The 24,688-nt window shown below is 41.1% G+C and overlaps 1 protein-coding gene across 2 annotated transcripts; it reads left to right on the top strand.

Moving 5' to 3' along the window:
• The first annotated feature begins 1,091 nt into the window (after positions 1-1,091).
• Positions 1,092-24,172, top strand: LOC110498692 (afadin). Of its 2 annotated transcripts, none has more exons than XM_036954522.1 (25): positions 1,092-1,330; positions 2,953-3,145; positions 3,299-3,411; positions 3,597-3,751; positions 3,922-4,074; positions 4,284-4,342; positions 4,501-4,724; positions 7,534-7,679; positions 7,905-7,996; positions 8,202-8,325; positions 8,556-8,715; positions 12,523-12,666; positions 12,933-13,131; positions 13,391-13,485; positions 13,584-13,670; positions 13,758-13,823; positions 13,968-14,041; positions 18,394-18,512; positions 18,747-18,944; positions 20,490-20,575; positions 20,738-20,875; positions 20,979-21,626; positions 21,779-21,892; positions 22,137-22,390; positions 22,609-24,172. In XM_036954522.1, the coding sequence occupies exons 1-25, from the start codon at positions 1,235-1,237 to the stop codon at positions 22,724-22,726; spliced, it is 3,855 nt and encodes a 1,284-aa protein (XP_036810417.1). In that variant the 5' UTR covers positions 1,092-1,234; the 3' UTR covers positions 22,727-24,172. The 2 variants fall into 2 exon arrangements, with proteins under 2 accessions (XP_036810417.1, XP_036810418.1); XM_036954523.1 differs by having other exon boundaries at positions 3,299-3,405; positions 22,609-24,171.
• The last annotated feature ends 516 nt before the right edge of the window (positions 24,173-24,688 follow it).

The raw sequence follows: 24,688 nt of genomic DNA, 5'->3' as shown, positions 1-24,688 counted from the left end.
TTGTGTTAGTTTGTCTTAGTCGCTTAATATGCCCATTCTGCATTACCAGGAGATACAAACAAAACACAAAAAGGAAAAGACTCCAACAGAGAGGACTACATCATGTAAACTATTTCATATATTTGTGTAAATTATACACAGTATTACACAATTTTTTCGGTTACTCAGTGAGGCTTGGGAGGAAGAAAAGCAACATGTAGAGTAGGAGGAAGAGAATAACAAAAAATAAACACTTGTCTTTCAAACACTGTTTATAACATCATGAAATATTTGTTTCAAACCATAAGAATTGTGTTTAATGCACACTATTTTATGATGAGAATAAACATTGAAAGTCATTTTTTACAGTAAAACTTTCTGGAAAATACTACTGATGGGATACAAAAGCATTTTCAACATCCAGACGACAATAGCATATTTTTTTAAAAAGAACATTTAATTGGTTGTTCATGTATATTAGGATCTTTGTTCCATTGTGAGTTGTCCTGTAAGCTTCAAGAGCAGCAACAAAAGCTGCCCTACATTAATGATCTGGTTGAATGGGCTGGATTGATGACCTGTAAACCTACATTCTAGTGGAAATCACAGATATGCATGAGAAGTGGAATCCACTCAAGCGTGATCACTTCCTGGACCCCACTAAAAGAGGGTGGAATGCACTCATACGTACTGTAGCAAGCTGGGGCAGAGTTCTAGGGTTCAGGGAATACCCATAGCCTATAAATCATGCAACTATCTTCATGATCAATCTCAATGATTTAACTCTGTACAGTCCACCAGATGTCAGCCGTTTGAGTACAGTATGTGCACCACACACACACACCTTGATGATAAGCCTTGTACAGGGGCATACCAGAAACCACAGGGGTGTAGGGGTGTTCCCACCGACACCCGATTACCCAGGACACCTTTACAGTAAAAACAACAGTTATGGGTCCCTAGACTTGATGTTGCTGTTATTGTTGATGTTGTTATGCTATAAGACTTTACACAGGAAATAGGCCAGTCTATTGTGGTCACTGCCACACATAAGGGTGTGATGACCTGTCACTAACAGGGTTGGATCCCAGGGACCGCTGAAGACATTAACATGACCATGTATAGGCATTCAGAGCACTCCTGTCATCGCTATAGGTTATGCAGAATAGTGCACTGGCTGAAGATTGTGGCCAAAAGCAACGATCATTGTGAAGATATAAGACTGTTACTTTAGTATTTACTCGGTTGACTGGACATGGCAGGGAAGGAAGAGTGGCAGAGATTAGCTGACATCATCCAACATTGGAACAATACCCGACTGGACCTGTTTGAGATCAGTCTGCCATGCAAGGTGAGTGGACTTCAGAAATGTAATCAATCAAATCTACAGTGGAATAGGAAATTATTGACTCCCTTGATAAAGATGAGAAAAAAACGACAAAATAATTCAAATACTGAGCTATATTATACGCTCCCAAAAAATTGGAAAATTATATTATTTTATACTAATACAATTGATCAGATAAATATATTTAGTTTAATAGGTATATATATATATTATTCTCAAAAAGGTAGAGATTAAAATTATTGACACCCATGTTTTCAATACGTTTCAAAACCTCATCCTGAGAAGTTAACGGCACTGAGCCTTTTTCTAAAATGTTTTATGAGTTGGAGAACACATTGGGAGGGATCTTTCTATTTCCATCTCATACGATCATAGCATCCTGGTTTCAATCCAACATGCCAATGCCGTTTAGCAAACTCCAGATTTTTACATTGGTTGCTCTCAATAAAGGCTTTTTGTCTGGCAACCCTATTGGCATGCGTCTAAAGAGCCTGACTGCCAATATGTCCAGCCTGAGACTCCCACCTCACCATTGTTACAGCCCCCCTCCGTTTATTGTAAGTCTCAACTTTTCAAAACAGTACTGCATTTAAAATGGTATGGATTGGTTCACATGTAATAAACTAACCTGTCTCTGGCAAGCCACCTTAGCTTTTTGAGAAGATAAACTGAGTGTGGTGTATAAGAAATAAAAGTCAACTGGTTTTAATAAAATCACAACTTAAACCATTTACATCTCATATACTTCCTACTGCCAGCCTATTGCTTATGTGTTGCATGTGAGTACCAATTACTTCAATAGTTAATATTTATTTTGAGAACTGTGACACATTAAAATGGTGATAATGTACAGTACCAGTCAAGTTTGGACACACATGTAGTAACAGAAAAAGTGTTAAACAAATCTAAATATATTTTAGATTTGAGATACTTCAAAGTAGCCATGCTTTGCCTTGATGACAGATTTGCACAACTACACATAGACAAGATCCCACAAACACCAAAGGTAAATGGCTACCTAAATATGATCCCCAATCAGAGACAACGATAAACAGCTGCCTCTGATTGGGAACCATATCAGGCCACCATAGACATACAAATCACATAGACCTACAAAAACCCTAGATATACAAAAAAAACTAGACAATACAAAAACTAGCATACCCACCCTAGTCACACCCTGACCTAACCAAAATATAAAGGAAACAGATATCTCATTTGTGACATGATGTGTCCGCAGCAGGATTAGTCTGTAGGACACCCACTAGACAGTGATTAGCTAACATTTTACTACTTTGTCCCAAACAGGGTACTATATCCCCCCATCCCCCCATGTCAATAGATCATGCATACTAACAACCTTCGCACACAATACCCACCACCAACAGACACCAATTAGTCACCCACATTATCCCTTCCTCTGATTTTCTCCAATTTACATTTCAAGTTACAAATCTCATCACCAGATAGCAGCTGGCTAATTACATTGATTTGCTTTGGAATTTCTAGCCAGCAAATTATGGAAGCTAGCTATGTAGATTTTGGTTTAGATAAACAAATGAAGATTGCTAGCTAGTTAGCTAAGTTAGCTGCTTGACTTCGTTCATCTACTCTTTCCCCTCTAGAACTTAGAGTTCCATGGAGTGATGCGGTTCTACTTTGAGGACCATGTTGCAGGGAACGTTGCCACCAAGTGCCTGCGTATCAGCAGCACCACCACCACTGGAGAGGTTATTGAAACACTGTCAGAGAAGTTCAGACCGGACATGAAGATGTTGAATACTCCCTATTTCCTGTTTGAGGTCCATGCTAACAAGGGTAAGATGGATGGATGGATGGATACATTAATTAAAGAGTACACTTGGGGGCAGGGCATTTGTGAACAATCCTATATTTTGAATAGATTGAGTGTATTATCTGGTAAATTTGTTCATGTTACTCTCCCACTCTTCGCCCTGTTAACCATGGCAGAAGAACGGCAGCTGGACCTGAGTGAAAAGCCTCTGGTTGTGCAGCTGAACTGGAACACACACAACAGGGAGGGCCGCTTCGTACTCAAGAAGGATAAGGACATTATTGTACATGTTACTGACTGCTTACTGTATTTATAATTTAAGCAGAATTTGCTCAGTTAGAAATTACTTTTCATGCCCGACCTAGCTTGAATGTCAAGGCAAGGAAAGCAATTTAGCTGGCAAGAGTTAATGCTTTGATTTCCCACTGTAGTGTTGTGTCTCTCTGTGTGATTGTGTGGCCTTTATCCATACAGGACAACAGCCCAGAGAAAAAGAAGGGAGGCATGATCCAGAACTTCAAGAGGACACTGTCGAGGAAAGAGAAGAAGAAGGAGAAGAAGAAGACGGGAGATGATGCTGTTAACCACTCGGCAAAGCCTAATGGGTCCACTATGAGGAAAGAGAATGGGTAGGTCTACGCCAATTAATTCATTAGCAAACAGAGAAGCATGACAGTAAAATCTTTATTTTAAATTTTTACTTTTTTTTTTAAACTCCAAGCACCCCCACTCTGGTTCACAAAAGTTCATGTTCAATGTTAAGTCTCAAGTTATAGGTATAGTCTTCTCTCCACTGCAGGCAGATATCAGCTTCTGTACCTGTGGAGAAGTCCTGGACCAACAAGGATATTGTTTCTAACCCTGACACAACAGAATGCAAGAAAAGTTCCACATGGCGAGGCATGGTCCGGAAGCATAACCAGCAACAAGACTATAGAACAAGGAATGAAAGGTAAACATGACCCCAAGTAATGTAAACATTTACATTTATTGACATGACCATGTCTTCTGTGTGTGACAAAAATGTGCATGTTTCTGGCATCTCTTGAAGCTTAATAAAATGGCTACTGTGGCTTTTGTTTTTTCATGATTCCGGTTTTGAGATATTGTTGAAGTGACTATTGGCTGGACAACTGAAATGATTACATCTTGTCTTAACAGAGATCAGGACAACATGGACCAACTTGCACTTCCAGTTGGTATTAAATTCAGGGAAAATTGTAAGTAATTCAATTTGACCATTGTAGTAGCACTGTAGTAGCACATTGTAATAACACATAGTAATAACATAAAATATAAAACAATACGTTTGTTGTCAGTCTCATTATCATCCTGTATTAATCTGCTGTCCTCTACTGGTGTCCCTCTGTCATAACAGCTGAGGACCCCTTCCTCTCTGCAGTCATCAACTACACCAACAGTTCCACTGTCCACTTCAAGCTCTCCCCTGCCTACGTCCTGTACATGGCCGGACGCTTCGTCCTCCACCGCCATTATAGTCACAGTCAGGAGACATCACAGAGTCATCGCCCCTCAGAGCACGCACACAGAGTCACCGCTACTGTCAACAAGATGGTAGCCATGACTGAGGTGGTCATCCAGGCAAGTGAGACCATGCATGCACCATCACAAGTTTGACTGTGACTTATACAGCTCAACTGGAAAGAGCATACCTCTACTACTTAATGGGTTAATTATGGTTTTGGTAACACTTTGGCCTTGAAGGGATACTTAAGCAATACGGTTCGAGTGGGTGTGGTATATGCCAATACGCTGTACCATGGCTATGGGCTGTTCTTATGCACAACGAAATGTGGAGTGCCTGAACACAGCCCTTAGCTGTGGTATATTTGCCATATATCACAAACCCCATACACAGTCAAATAGTATCTCACAAGCTACAATAATGAACTAAATGGGTTCATAAGCATAAGTCATCACCTCCCAGTCTTAGAAACAACATGACAAATAAAACGCGTCCAGCTTCTAGAATTGTCGTTTCTACCAGTGATCCTAGCAAGCACTTGTTCATAAGATGCTACTTCTAAAATTGATTCTATCCATTGTTTCATAGTAGGAGTGGCATGACCCTTCCAAATGCTAAGGATTACTCTAGCTGCTGTAACCAGACAGTGATCAGTGCAAATTCCTCATTTGACACCCAAAAGTACTCATTTCATTTTCAATTCTTAGCAGTACAGGAAAATGGTCAAATTCACACACTTATCAAGGGAACATCCCGGTCATCCCTACTGCCTCTGATCTGGTGGACTCACTAAGCACAATGCTTCGTTTGTAAATTATGTCTGGGTGTTGGAGTGTACCCTTGGTTTTAAAAACAAGAAAATGATGCCATCTAGTTTGCTTGATATACGGAAGTTGAAATGATTTTTGATATTGATATTTTAGCAATTACATTTACTTTTGATACTTAGGTATATTTCAAACAAAATACTAATAGACTTTTATTCAAGTAGTATTTTACTAGGTGACTTTCACTTTTACTTTAGTCATTTTCTACTAAGGTATCTTTACTTTTACTTAAGTAAGACAATTGGGTACTTTTTCCACCACTGGATATTTCAAAACAACCTTCCAGAAAGGTAGCGCTAAAGTACACTCCCTTATGGACTACCGAAGTGCGCAGCGGTCTAAGGCACTACATTTCAGTGCAAGAGGTGTCCCTGGTTTGAATCCAGGTTGCATCCCATCCTACCGTGATTGGGAGTCCCATAGGGCGGTGCACAGTTGTCTGGGTTTGGCTGGCGTAGGCTGTCATTGTAAATAAGAATTTGTTCTTAACTGACTTGCCTGGTTAAATAAAGGTACAATTAAAATTGTGTGAAAGAATTTCCCAGTGTCTTTTTGGCATTTCCAACACAGAGAATTGTTGGTCAGCCCCATCTTATAAAGCCTTGTTGGGGTCCAATAAAATATATGTAGTATCTTATACTGAGTAAGTTTCCCCCTGACTTCTCTTATGTTCCTCCTTGGACAAGATCTTCAACCAGGTATCATCCTCAATTTCACACTTAAGGTCAATTTGACATATTGTTCTGAGGTTTTTACAGTCTTTACTCTGCAGATGACTAAATATTGAGTAAAAAAGGGCTGCCTTATGTTTGGGAAATTCCAGTTACTCAGCTATTGGGTTCTTTCCTGGATTTAGTTGATAGCTGGTTGTGGACCACAACCATTTTAATCATATTGATCTTTCTGCATTTTTATACATTTGTCTTAATCTTGACTACTAGTGGCTCAAAATGTAGTCTTAATACCCAAATATTTAATCCCAGTAGGAACCCATTTGATATTGCATGTGGTAACAGTTCCAGAGTAACATATGGCATTAATTGACATTGCTTCCAATTTATTCCAATTTATTTTGTAGCCTAACAAATAGAATATGATTCAATACAAGTAAGTTCATGTTACAAGTAAGTAATTGTGGTACTGTTCAGAAGAGACTGCATGAATCAGGCCTTCATGGTTGAATTGGTGCAAATAAACCACTACTAAAGGACACCAAGTAATAAGAAGAGACTTGCTTTGGCCAAGAAACACGAGCATTATACATTAGACCGGTGGAAATCTGTTCTTTGGTCTGATGAATCCAAATTTGAGTTTTTTGGTTCCAACCGCCGTGAGACGCAGAATAGGATGATCTCTGCTATTTATTTAGAATTCAAGGCACACTTAACCAGCATGGCTACCACAGCAATATGCAGCGATACTATGCATGCCAGTCTCTCTTAGCTAAGAGTTGCGTCACATCTTGTTTTTCTAAGAAACATTATTGTATTGGAAATTCCAAATTGTTTGCTAGTCAACTTACACACAGCACTGACACACACAACTACCCCACCAGATATGCCACCAGGAGTCTTTTCGCAATCCCCAGGTCCAGAACAAATTCAAGGAAACATACAGTATTATACAGAGCCATGAGTGCATGGAACTCCCTCCCATCTTTTATAGGGCAAGTGAACAACAAAAAACAAATAAATCAACACCTCGCAGGACAATGTCTCCCCATGAGACCTACTTGTTGTGTGTATGTACTAACATGTATGTGTAACTTATAGATTCAAAAACACACACACACACTACATGTTATTTATTTTTTTAAATGTATGTCAATTGTAAAGTCTTTTGTCTGTAATTATTTTTCATTATGTGTCAGACCCCAGTAAGATTAGCTGTCGCCATTGTCATCGGTTAATGGGGATCCTAATAAATAAAATAAATATACCACGGCTGTTAGCTAATCAGCATTCAGGGCTCGAACCACCCAGTTTATAATGCTTGATAACTTGTTACAAGCATGCATGACACTTTATAATGTCTCATAATAAGGCTTATAAAATGTCCATATTTATTCCATCTTGGTCTTTCTCTCTCTCCCTTCCAGAAGCAGAAGTCCATAGCTGGTGCTGTAGCCTTCTGGATGGCCAATGCCTCAGAGCTCCTGAACTTCCTAAAGCAGGACAGAGATCTAAGCCCCATCACTCTGCAGGCTCAGGAGAACCTGGCACACCTGGTGTACAAAGCTTTCAAGTAAGACATCACATATAGCACTTCTTATCTCTTCTAATCTATGTAATTTACTCTGACTTCAGTAAATAAGGAATTCAGTAAATAAGGATTGTAGCTGCTGTTCTACTGTGAAGACTTTGAACTGAGCACATAAGTGATCTTCCCTCATCAGTCCTGATGTTGTACAGTATTGATAAAGCCCCCTGCCCCCCTGTCTGTCTGTCTTTCTGTCTTTTGTTCCTCAAGGTGTTTGACTCAGTGTCTGCTGGCTGATCTGAGCAGACACTTGCCAGAATTCCTTATTTATCCTGAGGGGAGTCAATCACCTGCAGGAATAGGTACACCATGAATGTTAACCACAACACAATCTAGTTATAACCTCTAACTTATTTTGTTTTAACCCGCAGCTTCCATATGTTAGTTTTGATCCAGTAGATATAGAACCATCATATTAGCATGAAAATCAACACCAGTGTGCTTATTTTCAATGTTTTTTAAAAGTTTGTTTCAAAACTTTTGGTCACTCGATCCTCCCTCCACCAGAGGGCGTACTGCAAACCTTGATGGGTGCCATGTCTCTGCTGCGTCGCTGTCGAGTCAACGCTGCCCTCACCATCCAGCTGTTCTCCCAACTCTTCCACTCCATCAGTGCCTGGCTCTTCAACAGGTGAGAGAGGCAGACATACAGTAGTTGAGGCTTTTAAATCACGTTTTGAAAACCCACCCTTTTAGCCTGGCCTTTAATCACCAATATTTTACTCATCTTTTTTGTTTCATGCTCTTTTATTAATCTCTTTTATTTCTTTGTCTTGTTTTAATCTCCCTGTTTTTCATGATTTTATTGTAAAGTGTGTCATTTTAAATGCACTTTAAATCATGTTTGATTTGATTCAACAGGCTGCTGAGCCCCAGCCCCCAGGGAGAGGCCTGCTCCCTGGGCCTTAGGTCCCACTACTGGGGGGCAACAATCCGCCAGAGGCTTAGCCTGGTTGAGGACTGGGCAGAGAGGCAAGGTCTGGAGCTCGCCGCAGACTGCCACCTCAGCCGCATCATACAGGTGGGTGACTTTATTTTAGTTTATTTGATCAGGTTAGTCAAATGTGTCTAAATTCCTCAAGGTGGGCGTTTTTAAGCTAGTTCCTATGTCACAGTAGGGCTGTTTAAAGGTCCAATGCAGCCGTTTTTATCTCAATATCAAATCATTTCTGGGTAACAATTAAGTACTGTTTGTTTTAAATTCAAACGGTCAAAAAAAAACAAAAATAGCTTCTCAGCAAAGAGCAATTTCTCAAGCAAAAATGTAACTAAGACAAAGTTATTTTACAGTAAACAGACTTTCAGCATGCTTATAGGGAAGGGCACTCAACATGCTTGGCACTGACACAAATGACTGATGATTGGCTGAAAGAAGATTGTGGCAGCTGTTTTGTTAGACTTTAGTACAGCTTTTGATGTCATTGATCATAACCTATTGCTGAAAAACTTCAGTGTTATGGATTTGCATCCTCTGCCTTATTATGGATTGTGAGTTACCTACTGTATCTAATAGAACAGGGTTTTCATTAATGGAATTATCTCTCATGCAAATTCAGTTGAATGTGGTGTACCGCAGGGCAGCTGGCTAGGGCCATTATCGTTTTCTGTTTTTACAAATTACCTTTCACTGACCTTGAATAAAGTCTGTGTGTCTTTGTACACTGACGGCTCAACAGTATACATGTCGGCTGCAACAGTAAAATAAATAACTGAGACATTTAACATAGAGATCCAGTCAGTTTTAGAATGGGTGACTAGCATTAGGCTGGTGCTAAATATCAAAAAAACTAAAAGCATAATTTTTCAGACAAATCACTCGCTCGATGCTAAACCTTGTTTAGATCTATTATTGAATAATATGGCTAATGAGCAAGTTGAAGGGACAAAACTGCTGGGTGTAACCCTAGATAGCGAGCTTTCATGGTCAAAACATATAGAATCAATGGTTGCTAAAATGGGAAGAGGTCTGTCCATGATAGGGTGTTGCTCTGCCTTCTTAACATCTTAGTTGAGCAGACAGGTCCTACAGGCCCTAGTTTTGTCGCACCTGGACTACTGCCCAGCTGTGTGGTCATGTGCGGCAAAGAAGGACAGTTGGTCCAGAACAAAGCAGCACGTATCACACTTAGATGTACACAGAGGGAACGTTGAGGAAAGTTGAGGAGAGGTATTGATGTGTTGAAGTTACCGAACCCCGAACTCTGATGAGGGCAGCTTGTCTGTTGAAACGTTGGTTATTAAATTATTGCATCTGAGATCCTAGAGTGTGCAGAAGTTGCAGCAGTGTTCAAGCAGTTGGCAAGCAGTTCGGACACACATCAGTACAACACAAGACATGCAACCAGAGGTCTCTTCACAGTCCCCAGGTCCAGAACAGATAATGGGAAACGCACAGTATTAAATAAAGCCATGACTACATGGAACTCTCTGCTACCCCAGGTAACTCAAACTAGCAATAAAACCAGTGTAAAATAACAGATAACACAAAGGGGACTGTGAAGAGACAGACATTTTACATACAGTTGAAGACGGAAGTTTGATGTCTGAAAATGATGTCATGGCTTTAGAAGCTTCTGATAGGCTAATTGACATAATTTGAGTGTGGATGTATTTCAAGGTCAACCTTTAAACTCAGTGCCTCTTTGCTTGACATCATGGGAAAATCAAAGGACCTCCACAAGTCTGGTTCATCCTTGGTAGCAATGTCCAAATGCCTGAAGGTACCATGTTCATCTGTACAAACAATAGTACGCAAGTACAGTATAAACACCATGGGACCACACAGCCGTCATACCGCTCAGGAAAGAAAACATTCTGTGTCCTAGAGATGAACGTACTTTGGTGCGAAAAGTGCAAATCAATCCCAGAACAACAGCAAAAGACCCTGTGAAGATGCTGGAGGAAACAGGTACAAAATTATCTATATACACAGTAAAACAAGTCCTATATCAACATAAATTGAAAGGCCGTTCAGCAAGAAATAAGCCACTGCTCCAAAACCGCCATAAAAAAAAAGACTACGGTTTGCAACTGCACATGGGGACAAAGATCGTACTTTTTGGAGAAATGTCCTCTGGTCTGATGAAACAAAAATAGAACTGTTTGGCCATAATGACCATCGTTATGTTTGGAGGAAAAAGGGGGATGCTTGCAAGCCGAAGAACACCATCCCAACCGTGAAGCCCGGGGTAGCAGCATCATGTTGTGGGGGTGCATTGCTGCAGGAGGGACTGGTGCACTTCATAAAATAGATGGCATCATGAGGATGGAAAATGATGTGGATATATTGAAGCAACATCTCAAGCCATCAGTCAGGAAGTTGAAGCTTGGTCACAAATGGGTTTTCCAAATGGACAATGACCCAAGCATACTTCCAAAGTTTTGGCAAAATGGCTTAAGGACAACAAAGTCAAGGTATTGGAGTGGCCATCACAAAGCCTTGACCTCAATCTGATAGAAAATGAGTGGGCAGAACTGAAAAAGTGTGTGCGAGCAAGTGTGTGCGAGCCTGCAAACCTGACTCAGTTTCAAGAGCTCTGTCAGGGGGAATGGGCCAAAATTCACCCAACTTATTGTGGGAAATTTGTGGAAGGCTACCCAAAATGTTTGACCCAAGTTAAACAATTTAAAGGCAATGCTACCAAATACTAATTGTGTGTATGTTAACTTCTGACCCACTGGGAATGTGATGAAAGGAAATACAAGCTGAAATAAATCCTTCTTTCTACTATCATTCTGACATTTCACATTCTTAAAATAAAGTGATCCTAGCTAACTTTAGACAGGGGAATCTTTACTAGAATTAAATGTCAGGAATTGTGAAAAACTGAGTTTAGTTTTTAAATTTTTATTTCACCTTTATTTAACTAGGCAAGTCAGTTTTAAGAACACATTTTTATTTACAATGGCAACCAGAGAACAGTGGGTTAACTGCCTTATTCATGGGTAGAACGACAGATTTTTACCTTGTCACCTCAGGGATTTAATCCAGCAACATTTCAGTTACTGGCCCAACGCTCTAACCACTAGGCTACCTGCCGCCCCTGTATGCTATGTGTGACTTTTTAAATGTACTGTATGTATTTCAGTCCTTGACTAATAATGTTCTGTACTATGTATTATGTCAGGCTTCATGTGGACCCCAGGAAAAGTATCTTATACTTCTGCAGCGGATAATGGGAATCCTAATAAATACCAAATATCAAGATGAGTCCTAATTGGTCTGTCATGTCACAGGCTTCTGTCTATAACAGAATGGGGGCCTCCCTGGTCAGTACATTGTACATCATTTTTAAACCGCAGATTTTAGGAAAGACATAGCTATGGAAAATGGCTACAGTGTTGCTACAACTCTCAACAACATTGCTGCCCCGAATTCAGCTGGTGCTATCGACAAAGCTCAGTGGGAGAAGAAAGACTAATTTCTGGAGGACAATGCCAAGCTGACTCACATGCGCTTACTTGTGAATTGTTAAAGAGATGTGAACAATGCTGAATGGGTGTAAACAAAGAAGAGCTCTCTAGCAAGTGTGAAAATCTCCTTATGAATCTTTCAAGGCCATTTTCTCCTACTTGTGTGTTTACAAGTTTATCAACTTTCAAAGCAGCATAACTTTCCCACGTTTCCCTGGTCGACTACAGTGTATGATTTACCATAAAGCCAACATTAGAGATGTGCAGGAAATGTACCTTTTCTAGTTGACATTTAGAATCTCCTTTTCAAGACCTGTGTTTGCCCCAACCACTTAACCCATGCCATTTATAAAAATGTGTATCTTATCAGGTTCAAGGTAGTAAAGAGGTGATTTGATTGATGGATACTTTCTAGGTAACAATGCTGTTGACCATGAACAAGTATTCCATGCAAGATTCGGAGAACATCCAGAATACCTGCTTCAAGTTAAACTCCTTGCAGCTTCGAACACTGATGACAAGCTACCTCTACGATACCAACGAGCCCCGCATTGCCCCTGTGAGTACTAGCCAAGTCCTTAAATTTGTAAAAAAATGTTCGTAAACATTTCTAAACATTTATGGGCATTTATAAACATTATATGCCTTGTAATTCATACTGCGGGTATATGTATTTTTTATGTAGATGTATTTTATATGTATTTTTCTTAAATAAAATCAATCAACATCAAATAAATGATAAAGCATTTATAATGGCTTATAAAGTCTAACCAAAAACACAGGTTTTTCAAATATCTTTCATGTCTTCTTCTTCCGCCCTTTCAGGGTGTGATTGACAGGGTGGTGGCGGCTGCAGAAGCCAGTGCTGATGAAATGTTGCGTAATGAAGGGCAGGACCTCCAGCTGGAGGAGGGGCCAGACCTCCACCTGCCCTTCCTGCTCCCTGAGGAAGGCTACTCCTGTGACACGGTCAATGGCATCCCGCAGGGCTTCAGAGAGTTCCTGGAACCTATCTGCCGCAAAGGTACTGTAGCTACATGCTTTTTAAAAAGAGGTTTGCTGAACTGACTAATTACTTTCAATATAAAACAGAGAATGACTTTTGTCTAAACTGGTATACAACGTCTGCCTTGTAGAGGCATTATCCGGGATGGTAAAAGGCTATATTGTAAGTAAAATGCATGATACAAATGACACAAAACAATGCACTCACTGTACAACATGCGTTGTGTGTTGTGTCTGTGAACAGTTATCTAAATAGGCTGTGCTCTCTCTTCCTTTAGGCCTCTGCACTCTGATGTCTCACCCCCAGTCTGGTGGCACCTGGACCATCTTCTTCAACCGAGCAAACAGTTTCTTTGCACAGGACGCAAACCCGGTGCATTTAAAAAAAAACATATACATATTTTTTACCATACCCTTTTCAAATGTTAATACCTCTTTCTTATTGAGATCTCCTCTGTTTCTTTCATTTAGCCACTGCATAGAGAACTTGAGGTTGTGACTATTACACTGACGAAACCCTTGAACAGTGGAATGGGGGTCAGCATCGTGGCGGCCAAGGTACAAATTCCTCCATCCATCTATCCATCCATCCATTCATTAACCCAATAATCAGTGACAATAGTCAATCTTTTGCCCCATCTACAGGGAGCAGGACAAGACAACCTTGGGATTTACGTCAAGTCTATCGTCAAAGGAGGACCAGCAGAAATGGTTAGAAAACTATAGTAATTCAAATAATGCCTGTTGACTGGATGCAGTATGCAATAACATTTCACATCATTTGAATGAACAGCATTGGTATCTAATTACAAATCTTATGTTCCACATGTGTTTCTATGCTGTTGTGTTGGACAGGATTGCAGGTTAACTGTTGGGGATCAGTTGCTGTGTGTGGATGGACACAGTCTCGTGGGCCTCTCACAGGAAAGGTTAGATAACATTCTAACTTTCTACTGTTCAGATCAGAGTTGAGCAGTTGGAAATCCCGCTCATGATTTCCTTTCCGCTAAAACTGCTTGTTGCTCATAGGAAAAAAAAACTGCTGCTCCTAATTCGCTCCATTCATTAAAATCACAATTTAACCAACACCCATCTATTTTTGTGACTACCTGTACCTGCCATTTGGTTTTGAATTATTGAAACCAAACCATATGGATTTTAATAAACTGTAATGCGGTGCGTGCTGGTGGCAGGGAAGTCAGGCGCAGGAGAATGAACTTGGTAAAAAACGGAGCTGTTTAATAAACATACAAAAAACCTCAGAAAACCAAAGTATACAAAAATAACATAATTGGGTGCAAAACCCGTCGCACACCAGAACAAATAACACCTACATACAACAAACAATCTCTGACAAGGACATGAGGGGAAACAGAGGGTTAAATACACAACATGTAATGAATGGAATTGGAACCAGGTGTGAAGGAAGACAAGATAAAACCAATGGAAAATGAAAAATTGATCGATGGCTAGAAGGTCGGTGACGTCGACCGCCGAACACCACCCGAACAAGGAGAGGGACCGACTACGGCGGAAGTTGTGACATAAACATGAAAATGTGAATGTAATCGTTATAGTCTATAAATTGCACATGTAGGCTGTTATTTATAATTAAATACAAATTACATTTAAAAAAATTACTTATTAGTGCATTTGAATACATTTTTTGAATTCATTTTTAGAAACATGAGTTTGGTCAGTCTGTGGTTTCAGGCTCTTGTGATGGTGGCTGGACAGCAGGCCAGCAGTGGAGAATATCCTCTCTGAGCTTGCAGAGCCAATGGGAATGCTAAACACCCTTTTGGTCACTCTTGCCAGGCTGGGTAGAGATCTAGAGTTGTTTGTTTAGATAGGCCTAAATGTTTTTAGGCAAAATAACCTAATCAAAATGGAAAGGTCCTTGAACGAGGGGAATATGCCAGGCCTAGTCGGCCAAAATGGCCTATTGTATAGATAATAGAACAAAAATGAACGAAAAGTTTAAGAGATCAGATTTTTCGCTTAGAAATACTTTGCTACAATGACAAAGCATGTGCACATAGTAAGTACACCATCAAGCTTTCGGGATAGGTGTCTTTTCAGAAGGATTCTTTAGTTGTGGACACTACATTACCGCACTCCCTGTTGCTCTTGGTCCTCCTTTTTATAATTCACCTTAATTTAGCACCTGTGCTTTATCAGTTTCTTTATGGAAATATTTAGCGAACTCCCTGACAGTAACTAAAGCAAGGGGCTAAAGCAGCACACAAGTAGACTACAAATGCATGCTGGGCCAGGCATGACCCCCTGAGCTCGTAAAGTGATCGCTACTGGAGCGAAATTGGAGGGTGAGAAGGCCGACACACCAGCCTTTGGGAATCGCACTCCACGCTCCAGTCAAATTGGAGCGATCCGTGCCGCGCTCCGGTCAAGCAACGCTCTGCTCACATACTCTGAGTTCAGATAGTCTGGCTAACACCAGCCTCTCTACATCCTTGATTTTAGTCAGCACGAAGCAACAATACTGAGGGGCTGTGCCCTCAGACTTCAAGGCGGCACCCTACGCTGGTTGGATATCCCCGTTTCAAATTGAACAAATCATGATTTTTGCTTTACATAGGACCGCTCCAGCCCTTCAGTTTCCAGCCAGCCCTTTCGGATAAACAAACACACGCAGTAGCTAGCTAGTGGTGACGGGCATTCCGGCTCATTTCAGTGAGCCGGCTCGTTGGGCTCAGCTCACCAAAAAGAGCCGGCTCTTTTGGCTCCCAAACGTCTCTTTTAAAAAAAAACATGTTTTGCGATAGTTTGACTGTGATTGGTGTTAAAACAATTCTAATTAAATTATTACATGAAATCATACTCTACTTTAACCACAATGTATTTAAAAATGCATTGGTTTGTTATAAAAAATAATGCTATTAAACATTTACATTTAAAGTATAACGTTTTAATGTATATAAACAAAGTGCATATAAATGTAACAATTCAAAATGAATACAATCTGAACAACATAATAATAGAAAATTGCACCATATCAAAGAAAAATAAATAACAATGTGCAAAACTGCATCATCCCACTTAAAATGTTAAAATTGTCCCTCTTTTCTCTCTCTTCTTTATTGCTATGTTATAACCAGCAGCACACAGCAATGCTGACCATATTTTACTTTTATGAGAGATTTGCATTCAGAAATGCAAGCTGCCTCACTTGAGGGGCTAATGCGGTTCCTTCTCTCAGTAATTATTTGTACCGTTTTCGAGAAGACCCTCTCAGAGGGAACGGATGTGGCCACTATGCAAAGTCTCCTTGTCTTGTCATTAGTAAGCCGTGGGTAGACAGAGGCCTTGTTCTTCCACCAGCTCAGAGGATCTGCAGATCTTTGGAGGAGGGGCTCCTCTAAATAGGATCGGACCGCCATTATGGAGGGGATTCCTTCGTGCTGCATCCCCAGTTGCTCTCTCGTCAAACAGAATCCAAACAGCAGACGTTTGTGGCACTACTGCTGGTGCTTCTGCTCCATCTGATCCCTCTTCTTCCTGTTGCCCTGGTGCCTGAGCCAGCTGACTGCTGGGGCTGTCCCTCCCTGCTGCTGAGGTTATTCTTTGAAGAGCTTCATCAATCACTCTGGCATCACTGAAGGCTAACTTCTTAAAACTGGGGTCGTGCAGCGGTTTCTGATAGCACGTGATTATATTCCATTCTGTGGAGCTTTCTGTCCATTGATGAACATAGGGTGTCACATGTCCTGTGTTTACCTCCCATTCCTCATGGGTCAGAGCATCAACAGGTGCATTGACAATGGCCAGGGTAGAGATGATGGCATCCTTTGACTCAAGAAACAGCCTCAACATATTAAATGTTGAATTCCACCTTGTAGTGCAGTCTTGTTTCGGCCTCAGCTCAGGCATCCCCATCTGGCGTTGTGTAGACTCGTTTTTCAGCACATGCTGTGCTCTGTGAAAGTATTTTACAGCTGATTTCACTTTGTCCACAGTGGGCTTCATCACCTTCAGAGCATCTCTTACAATCAGGTTGATTGTGTGGGCAAGACATGGTTGATGATTGGTCCATTTTAACAGTTTCATGGCTTTGTTTATGTTAGCTGCATTGTCGCTAACACAACAGACCTCTTTTCCATCTTCTTGCCATTCTCTGGCCACTCTCAACAGCTCCTCTGCCAAGTTCTCTGGGGGTGTGTCTGTCGCTGAACTCAAAGCAGTCCAGATGAGAGCTAGACATCAAAAAATCTTCAATGAAGTGACATGTACTCTTTCCTCTGGCACACTTTCCTCTGGTCTAAAAAATATCCCAATTCCCCAGGGCAGTGATTGGGGACACTGCCCTGTGTAAGGTGCTGTCCTTCGGATGGGACGTTAAACAGGTGTCCTGACTCTCTGAGGTCATTAAAGATCCCATGGCACTTATCGTAAGAGTAGGGGTGTTAACCCCGGTGTCCTGGCTAAATTCCCTATCTGGCCCTCAAGCCATCACGGTCACCTAATAATCCCCAATTTGCAATTGGCTCATTTATCCCCCTCCTCTCCCCTGTAACTATTCCCCAGGTCGTTGCTGTAAATGAGAACGTGTTCTCAGTCAACTTACCTGGTAAAATAACGGATAAATAAAAAATAAAAAAATGTAACCGGCATGTAAGAAGTGGTTACCCTTGATGTCCAACAGTCAGTGGTAAGGCAAACTGCAGTAGCTTTTTGGACTCTTTCCCGCACTGAAGCCTGTGTGCTCTCGTACAGTTGTGGAATAAGGGATGTTTGAAAGGGTTTTCCTGCTTAGAATTGTGTACATTGGATTTGGACTATTGCTATAATTTCTGAAACCTCTGTCCTTCACAATGGAAAATGGCTGGAAATCAGTGGCAATCATTTTAGCCAATGCAACATCAATTTGGCCTTGTTTTGCTGCAGACATAGACTTGGGCATAAACTGGTCCATAGAAGACTTGACTGAGTGGATACGCTGACTCCACCACTATGTTGAGCCAACCTCCCCTTTTAAAAGCCCGAGATACTAGACCGGTGAGTCACAGCGAGCTGTCTAGTCACGTGGTTCGCTGTCAGCAAGGCTAACTTTCAGGTCCTTTTTTAGTATAACATTTATTTAGGTCTGGCAGATAACTATTCGGTCATTAACCCTGATGTGAAAACAGTTTCTGTTGGAACAATCTGCAATAGTTCCACCTGTTCAATGGTCATTTCAAATACGCTGAAAAACAAATAAAGGACTATGCTTTGAAAGCATAATGAATTGACAGTGATTGATGTGATCTTGTCTTGATTGTAGGGCAGCAGGCATAATGATGCACACTGGGCCAGTTGTGACTTTACAGGTTGCCAAGCAGGGGGCAACATGCCATGGTCTGGCTGCCTTGCTAGATGAACCACCTTCAGTATCAACTACAGGTACGAGCAGAACAAAGGCATTATTCTCTCTGCATTGTTATAATTTTCCCCTGAACAGTCCCTCAACAGAGGTCTAATGATCTAAGACCAAAACCAAATTCAGATCATTTAATTTCATGGCTTCCTGTTAGTAGTTGTTTTCCAAAATGAATGGTAAGAATAGTCTTTCTCAATTAATAGTAGACCTACACCTAGATGTTCTAGATCTAACCAACTTTTCTATGATTCTCCCAGCTTTGGATGGTAGTGGCCCCACCAGCAGCAGCCATGCTAAGCTGAACTGCAAGGCCCCGATTGTGTATGATGGCATGGAGCAGAGCTCTGGGCCCTCAGGACTATGGGGTAATAACTCCCATGGAGGGAACAGGAGACAGAGAGAACAGACCCTGCTGAAGAACAGACAGCTATACCGCTCCAACCCTAACATGATCAGTGAGTCTAACAATAGTGTTATTTTTGAAAAGTTGACTTAACACCCTTTTCACACTATTGCGTCGATCCAAGCCAGTCAAACTGTGCTGTCTCTGATATTTTCGTTTCACATGGTATTTCTCAGCACAGTCCCAGCAACCATGGTAGGTATAACCAAGCCAGCTCAGTACAGCTTGATTTGGCTTGGCTCAGTTGGGCTAGTATTTTGCAACCCTAGATGCAAGTCACATTATGGTGACTTGCAAAGTTATTGGTAATTTATATTGGAATCCAACTCAACATACTGCTGCCACTATATAAGCCGTTGTCCTGCACAGTGGCATTTACCCCTGCAATAGCACACACAGACAAACGTTGAGAACCTGCAGTGGTCAATTTTTTTTCAGACAGCCCCCTGGTGGCTGAAATGTGTTAGGACACTTTGAGCCTGGCTCTATAAGCACAGAGCCTCCTTTGAGTAATTAAAAGCAGGGTTGTCAAACTCATTCCACAAAGGGCCGAGTGTCTGTGGGTTTTTGGATTTTCCTTCCAATTAAGACCTAGACAACCAGGTGAGTGGAGTTCCTTACTAAATAGTGACTTTAATTAATCCATCAAGTTCAAGGTGGAGTGAAAACTCACATTTTATTGTACCTTTATTTAACTAGGCAAGTCAGTTAAGAACAAATTCTTATTTTCAATGACAGCCTAGGAACAGTGGGTTAATTGCCTTGTTCAGTGGCAGAACGACAGATTATTACCTTGTCAGCTCGGGGATTTGATCTTGCAACCTTTCTGTTGCTATTCTAACGCTCCGACCACTAGGCTACCTGCCGTGCTTCAGAAAAATACATCCTTCCTTCTTTGTTTCCTGGAGGTAAGCACATATCTATAGGTGAATAGGTTCAAGAAAAGTTCACCAATCCAACCAATTCAGATCTGTGATTACTTTGAGGAAAGTAAGAAGGGAGGAAGCATTTCTGAAGAATTCAAACAGGGTCAGGGTCTTGTTTGAATACTTTTCGGCTAAAGGTTAAAATCCTTCTAAGATGCACTCTTCCTCCATCCCTTCCGCTCAGTCAAATAATCACTGATCTGGCTATATTTGAAATGTGAAAATAAGGGTTCCACCACACCGCTTCCACCAATCCACTTCATTACTTCAAGGAATGGAGAAGCAAAGGATGCTTTCTGAAAGTATTCAAACAGGGCACTTATTTGCATCCTCTCTTCCTTCCATCCTTGAGGTAATCACTGATCTTTAAAGACTAGATAGGTGCAGGCAAGGGTTCCATCCCACAGCTTTCACCTTTCCTGTCATGTCTGATCAGTGATCCCAAAGCCACTCCTGCGTTGTCTTGGCTGTGTGCAAAGGGTGGTTGTCCTGTTGGAAGGTGAACCTTTGCCCCAGTCTTGCCCCAGTCTGAGTGCGCTGGAGCAGGTTTTCATCAAGGATCTCTCTGTACTTTGCTCCGTCCGTCTTTCCCTCAATCCTAGTTTCCCAGTCCCTGCCGCTGATGTTTCGTGGCAGTTCTGTCATTTTCTTTCTTTCCTCGCTTGTTCTAGGCCCAGAAGGAGAACCAGTTGACCCAGCCATCCTAACAGACAGTAAAATCACTGCAGTCTCCACCAGCAACCTTCTGTGCTCTGATGTAAGTAATTTAATAATAATACAAGGGTTTTATATAGCGCTTTCAAGGACCCAAAGATGCTTAAACAGTGGGTCAATACTTGTAATCCATGGCTTAGTGGGTTTGTCTACATTGAATCTGTAATGGTATAAAAACACAGGCACCTTAATGTTCTCCCATCAGATGTACCAAAGGGAATACCTGACTCTACCAGCCCCTAGGTCTCAGGACAAGAAGACAGTAGCCTTTGAACTCCCACCTCAGGAGCCCAGAGTCTCGTTTAATCTAGATGGACAGATCTCCAACAAGAGGACCTTGATGGTATGAGTAGCTACATCTTATCCTTTATAAAGCAGTACAAGTATGGACCATTTCATATATGCAATTGTTACACTTACACTTAATCACTTATTTCCTTCCATAGCGGCAGGCCCTTTCACAGGAGAATTTGTGCATGGAGAATGATCGTCCCCTAGTGGACAATATACACAATGCATGGAACCAGAACCAGCAGGAAAGCTACTACACCTCTTTTCCTATGAAGCCTAGCATCTCTACCCACGACATACATTACAATCATACTGTCAGCCTTTCCACTAAGACCCAACCGAGCCGCCACAACACAGGGTATGGCTACTGGAGAACTCCTACGTCACACGACCCTTCGTCTGCCATCCAGCCAATACACATAGACATCCCTGCTACACGGCTTTCCAACACCCAGCCGCGCAGTCCAATGACTACCTTCCAACAAACTCCCACTCTACTGCCCGTGAAGTTGAACCAAAACCCTGAGGGTAAAGGCCAGGGACAAGCCCTCCTCAGCAATCAAAAACAGGGGTCTCATTATCAACTGCCAGCCCAGCATCGCCAAGCTACATGTCCTCCTCCATCCTCTGTGTCCATGAGGCAACCTCAGCCCTCACTCTCATCCTCACAGAAGATCCAACAACAACAAGCCTCGAGGAGGGTGCAAACAGCGACGTCCCAACTGTTCCCAACCCAGTCAAAAGACACATCCCTCCAGAGACCTCCAGCTAAACCACAACCAGGGACCACCCCAGGACATCAGGTACTGTACATTCTTTTTTTGTGATCAAAATCTAACTGTCTTAATACACACGACAGTGAGAACTCAAATGCATGTATGAATAAGGAATATACAAATAAATAGTATACACTTCCAGTATAACATACACAATTAATGCCGAATGTCGAAATCAGGACCAATACTTCAGCATGAATAAAGAGCCACCATCAGAAGGCAACACAAGTCTGTCTCCAGACCCATGGAAGAGGGATGCACGGGAGAAGCAGCAGAAGCAGCAGAGACTACAGGTAACATAATAATAATGAACATCTTTATTTGAAGTGTGTCTACTATATTATACTCTACAGTATTGTGTTGTATTGTATTGATTTTGTGTTTTTGTGTTTTTGATGTGTTGCTGACCTCACAAAATGAACTTCCATGCAAATAGAGTATAACGTAACGTATTGTCCATCAAAATCACAATTTGCTTGTTGCTGGCTGTTCTTACATGGAAATGTGTCTTTTTTTGCCGTCTGTTACTTGATCTAGGTGGTCGACCTGTTGGAACAGGAGATCCAGGATCTGCAGGCTAAAGCCCAGCTCACACCAGAGGAGACCGACAGGCTCCGTAGGCTCAACCTGGAGTGGCAATTTCAACAGAGACTGCAGGAGTTCCAACAGAATGGAAACGATGATGATGATGAGGATGATGACGAAGAAGAAGATAGAGACACGTCAACAGGAGAAAATGTTCAAGAGTCGAATGGACTCAACGTAAACTTTGATGAGAAGTGCTCGAAGGAGTAAGTTTCAACTTCATTTGAATGTACATTTGCATCCCACAAAAACAGTTTTTTTCCCCCCAACAATGTCCCTGGCTAAACCAAAAGTTAAATTACATCATTTGTTCTGAAAGTAATGCATCATGATGTATAACAAACCATGATATACAGTATTGTTAACCTATAGGTATTGATCTTCTCAATTACATCCATATGTGTGGGTTATTGATTGGTTGCAGAGGCCAGGAAGAGAACAACTTCAAAGGTGACGCAACACCTGAGAATCTCACATTTAAGGAGCGCCAACGTCTCTTCTCCCTCGGATCAAACGCCTCCATCAAAGTCAAAGCCTTGTAAGATGAGGATCCTGAGAATATGGCCTTAACATTCGGTCAAGGCTCGTCGATCAAGGCTCGACCTTTTTATAAGCTACAGTAGAAACCAATTGGAAGATATTAGAATTGATATTATAATCTATATTCTGTAGAAAAATGTGGACTATCTTTGTGATTTCTCGGCATATTTACTTCTCTTTTCTCCTAATAGATCTTTACACTTAGACTGTCGAATGCACATGTTCATGTTTTTCTGTTATGTGTTTACTTAAATGAAAACTTGATTCATTTTTTGGGAAAATGTACAACAGCAGTCATGGTATACAGTCACGGTACATCACATGAGGCTGCTGAGGGGAGGACGGCTCATAATAATGATTGTAATGGAGAGAATGGAATGGCATCAAACACATGGAAACCGTGTGTTTTATGTGTTTGATACCGTTCCACTTATTCAGCCTCAGCCTTTACCACGAGTATGTCCTCCCAAATTGAGGTGCCACCAACCTCCTGTGCCGTACTCCTCCTTTACAACTCAGGACATCCTACTTGTATGAATAGTTCACTATGTTTAGGGGTGACTCCACAAGAGTCCATGTGTACAGTAATCTGAGCCCTCCTGATCTCATCGGTGCCTGAGATTTTCCTGGTCTTTGCCAGCATGGTTCCTGTCCTGCCATGGCCATGAATACAGTAGACAGCTACCCCCTACAGCAGAGAGAAGTACACATGGTTGAGTACATAAGTAAACATACAGAAGGCTATGCGTTTATACACATCACTGTTTGAGAATAATTAGCCTGTTCACTGTCCAGACCTGTCACATTGAAATCAGTGGTTAATGTTAATTTAGCTTCATGTGTCAGAAATAAGAACCCCTTTGATGTATTGACTGAATAATGGGTTACTAAATACTTTTTAACTGAATCCTTATATAGCCTTTTGCATTTATTCCTCCACAATGGACATAAACCTCAGAATCTTCTTTGGAGTTGGTAAGGTTTAGGAGCTTTTCTCACACAAGCACACCAGGTGTCGTATGCAATTGTCCAGTAGGTACAGGTAATAGGAAGTAATTTGTGGGAGTGCCAATCTGGCCAATTTGATAGGTCGACCCAGGAAAAATTGGGGGATGGACTACAGTCAATCTGAAAATAGTGTGAAATGTAGATATTGTTTTACCATCCAATAGTGTTATATATTCACAGCTACAGTGCCTTCAGAAAGTTTTCACACCCCTTGACTTTTTCCAAATGTTGTTGTGTTACAGCCTGAATTTAAAATGGATTAAATTGGGATTTTGTGTCACTGGCCTACCAGAATACTCTATAATGTCAAAGGAATTCAGTTTTTCGAAATGTTTACAAAATCATTAAAAGTGAAACGCGGAAATGTCTTAAGTCAATAAAGTATTCAACCCCTTTGTTATGGCAATCCTAAATCAGTTCAGGAGTAAACATCTGCTTAACAAGTCACATAATAAGTCACTGTGTGCAATAGTAGTGTTTAAACATGATTTTTGAATGACTTCCTCATCTCAATACCCCACAAATACAATTATCTGTAATGTCCCTCTGTTGAGCAGTGAATTTCAAACACAGATTCAACAACCAAGACAAGTGAGGTTTTCCAATGCCTTGCAAAGAAGGGCACCTATTGGTAGATGAGTAAAAATAAAATAGCAGACATTGAATATCCCTTTGATCATGGTGAAGTTATTAATTACACTTTGGATGGTGTATCAATACACCCAGTCACTACAAAGATACAAGTGTCCTTCCTAACTCAGTTTCCAAAGAAGAAGGAAACTATCAGGGAGTTCACTATGAGGCCAATGGTGACTTTAAAACAGTCACAGCGTTTAATGTCTGTAATAGGAGAAAACTGAGGATGGATCAACAACATTGTAGTCACTCCACAATACTAACCTAGATGACAAAGTGAAATGAAGGAAGTCTGTACAGAATAAACATATCCCAAAACA

This window comes from Oncorhynchus mykiss, chromosome 19 (assembly GCF_013265735.2).
Source record: "Oncorhynchus mykiss isolate Arlee chromosome 19, USDA_OmykA_1.1, whole genome shotgun sequence".
Classification (NCBI taxonomy): domain Eukaryota; kingdom Metazoa; phylum Chordata; class Actinopteri; order Salmoniformes; family Salmonidae; genus Oncorhynchus; species Oncorhynchus mykiss.
This window is presented reverse-complemented; position numbering and strand designations above follow the sequence as displayed.

Bases quoted from the DNA above. Each gene is read 5' to 3' on its own strand.
- LOC110498692 (XM_036954522.1), top strand. From the start codon at position 1,235: ATGGCAGGGAAGGAAGAGTGGCAGAGATTAGCTGACATCATCCAACAT. The intron at 1,331-2,952 runs GTGAGTGGACTT...TTTCCCCTCTAG, and splicing joins AGATCAGTCTGCCATGCAAG to AACTTAGAGTTCCATGGAGT. The intron at 18,513-18,746 runs GTACGAGCAGAA...TGATTCTCCCAG, and splicing joins ACCTTCAGTATCAACTACAG to CTTTGGATGGTAGTGGCCCC.